This window comes from Condylura cristata, unplaced genomic scaffold (assembly GCF_000260355.1).
Source record: "Condylura cristata isolate star-nosed mole 26May11 unplaced genomic scaffold, ConCri1.0 scaffold00008, whole genome shotgun sequence".
Taxonomy (NCBI): Eukaryota; Metazoa; Chordata; class Mammalia; order Eulipotyphla; family Talpidae; genus Condylura; species Condylura cristata.
The window spans coordinates 3791288-3794297 of NW_004567109.1; the positions used below are offsets into that span (position 1 = coordinate 3791288).

The following is a 3010-nucleotide window of genomic DNA, read 5'->3' on the forward strand; positions in this document are numbered from 1 at the left end:
GGGGGACCCGTCTCGCTGGCCCAGGGTCATGCTCGCTGGCCCGGGGGACCTGTCTCGCTGGCCCAGGGTCATGCTCGCTGGCCCGGGGGACCTGGCTTGCTGGCCTAGGGTCGTGCTCACTGGCTTGGGTCATCTCAGCATTATGCTTGGTGCAGAGCGGGCTGGAGCTGCCGTCCGCGTCACTGGCACCAGCACTTCCCCTCGGCTGTTCCAGGTGCTTCAGGGCCTGGCAGCGGTTCCTGCAGCGGGGCATCCGGTTCCGGTGCCATCTGGCTGCCCACCGGACGGGGACCCTGAGAATGAGCCTGCGGCAGTGGGTGCAGATGAAGCAGCTCCGGGCCTCGGATGGGGCGAAGGTGACCCAGCTGTGTCTCTGCTGGAAGCAGGCAGGTGAGCAAGTGGCGGCCCCAGGGGCCCTCCCTGGCCCGCCCCGGAAACAGCACCCCCAGTCCCACTGCAGAGGACTCCCTTTGAGTTGGTGGCTCTTGTCATGGGAGCTGATGGAACTGGGAACTTTCTGGGGGTTCCTGCCTGGTCCGAGGAGGGTCTAGCCAGGGGCCCTGGAGCAGCTAGGCCTTGGCTGAGCTCCTGACCCCCACTGTGAGCTCCTCCAGGCACAGATGCTTTCCCATCTTCCTCCCGATGGGGTCCCCCTCCAGTCTGAGGGTGACACAGACCCTGTCCCAGTCATAGGCTGACAGGGGACAATGAGATCTTTGAAGTGTTGGCACGGGAGGGAGGGTTTGGGGCGCTGGCGGTGGGTGCCGGACACCGAGGCGCAGCCACCGCTGTCTGGGCAGAGGAAGGTCCCTGGGACCACGATGACTTGTCTGGTGGCTGTTTCTCAGGGAGCACAGCTCTCCCCTGTTCCCTGGCCGCAGGCGGCGGCCGCCCCCAGGAGCCAGGCCGGAGCTCGCTGCAGGAAGCCTGCCGGAGGCTGGCCCTCCGCAGGGCGCTGCAGCTCTGGAAAACACGGCTCTCCCAGCACCAGCAGGCCGAGCAGGTGCCCGGAGCTAGTGACCAGGGCGTGGGCGGGGGCCCGGTGGGCACAGGCGCGTGCTCGGCCCTGGAAGCAATGGACCGTGTGCTGCTCTTTCCGTGGTCCAGCACGGGGCCTGGCGCACGCTGGCCGCGGGTGTGCGGGGCTGGGGAGGCCCAGGGACCCGCGGCTGTGATGGCGCAGAGAGCCTGGGGGCGGTGGGGTCACGGATGGGGAGGCTCCCAGGGTGGCTAGCACCCGGTGGGGAGGTCGGACAGTGGCTCCCCTGCCCAGAATCTGGAGGCCACTGCCCACCTCCTGAGCAGGTGCCAGCCCCCGGTGGCAAGGACCACGGCCTCCTCCTCTCCGCCCGCACCTTGCAGGTGCCTTGGGCATGGAGTAAACACACCTGAAGGAGCCGTGCAGCCGAGCTCTGCTCCCCGCCCCCACCTGTCCCATTATTCAGCGGCAGAAACTAAGGCCCAGAGGCACTGCGCTCTGAGAGCCGCCCTGGACTGGGTGGGAGCCCGGGCGTGGGGGTTCCTCCCAGCCTGGCCGTGGGGTTGGGAAGATGTTGTGGGGCTCCAGCCCCAGTTTGACATATGGCATCTTCCTTCCAGCTCGGACCGGGTGGGGGTAGCCCCCCCAGCCGTGGGTGAAACGGGACCCCGGAATCACCCGTCCTTTCCTGTAGCTCCTTCTTCCAGGGCCTGAGGCAGCAGGCGCTTCGGAGCCTCCTGAGGGCCTGGCACTCGAGGGCGTGCAGTCTGGGCACCACGCCAGGCGGCACCCAGACCACCTCAGCCCTGGAGTCCCTGGGCGGCTGCAACACACCCCAGAGCTTATTGGAGAAGGTGAGGTCCAGGGGCGTGGTCAGGGGGGCAGCGGCGAGGAGCTGGGAGACCCAGGTCTCCACGCCTCCTTCCCCAGGCTTCCAGGGCCCCTGCGGGCCTGGACACGCTCCGGGTGGACTTTCTGCGGGCAGCCAGGAGGCGGCAGCAGGGGCAGTGCCTTGTGCTCTGGCAGGCAAGGTCCCGGCAGTCCCTGGGCGCCGCGAGGTGGCACCAGCACAGCCTCCAGAGGCGGTAGGCATCCCCCAGACTGGGTGAGCCGAGCTGCCCACCATGCGGTGGGCTCAGCAGCCCTGCCCCAGCCACCCGTGCGGTCAGGGGACGCCGCCTCCCACTTAGGTCCTCTGGGGCCCAAACTCAGATCCTCTCTGCCCGTGGCACCTGCAGGAGGAGGGAGGCGATGGTGCCAGAGATACCACCTGGGGCGCATTCGTTTCCTCGGAGCCCGCGCCTGAAGCGGCCTGGCGTCCAGCCCGGCTTTGCCCCTCGCTGGCTGTGTGGCCTTGGACACAATGCTGAGCCTCTCGGTGCCTCAGTCTCTGCACCTGTGTGGGCGATTACGTACTTGCCCCCCTGGGGACCGCGAGGCAGGGGCGCACGCACCCCCGGGCAGCGCGTGTTCATCTCCCACAGTATAGGGCCGGGTACCTCGCTAGGGGTCAGGCACCGTGTCACGCGGAGGGTCTGGGCCCCCGCTTATCCTCACGACCTGTCTCTGCCCCTTGAGTGGCGTTTGAGCCCTGCAGCCCCAGCAATCCGCCCCCCGCCATGGCAGACACAGCGAGGAGCCCGCGGACCCTCTCTAAGGCTGCAGGGAGGGGAGTGCTGGACCGGCCTGGGTGGCAGTGGCCGTCCTCAGGATGGACTCCGCTTCCCAGCGTCATCCTCGGCTGGAGCCACTGGACGACCACCCACAGGGCCCGGAGAGAGCTGGCCGCTCGCCGGGCCTGGGACAGGACCTGCAGGGCCGTGCTGGGCGTGTGGCGGCAGCGGCTGGCCCAGAGGCGAGAGCTGGGGCAGTGGGCCCCGGCGCGAGGAGGGAGACTGGTGCGAGATGCCCTGGGCCACTGGCGCACCTGGGGGCAGAGTGGGGGCGGGGCCAGGACTCCGCGGGGGCGGGGCCAGCGGGTGGGAGAGGGGTTGATGCTGCTGGCAGAGTGAGTGGGGGCGGGGCCAGGAC

The 3010-nt window shown here is 69.1% G+C and overlaps 1 protein-coding gene across 1 annotated transcript in view; it reads left to right on the plus strand.

The window, feature by feature from the left end:
• Positions 1-3010, plus strand: part of LOC101625166 (uncharacterized protein C1orf167-like) — a 17468-nt gene that overhangs the window by 10994 nt on the left and 3464 nt on the right. The window contains 5 exon segments of the mRNA XM_012722074.1: positions 215-390; positions 882-1101; positions 1674-1833; positions 1910-2064; positions 2709-2912. Of these exon segments, the coding sequence (XP_012577528.1) occupies positions 215-390; positions 882-1101; positions 1674-1833; positions 1910-2064; positions 2709-2912 (915 nt within the window).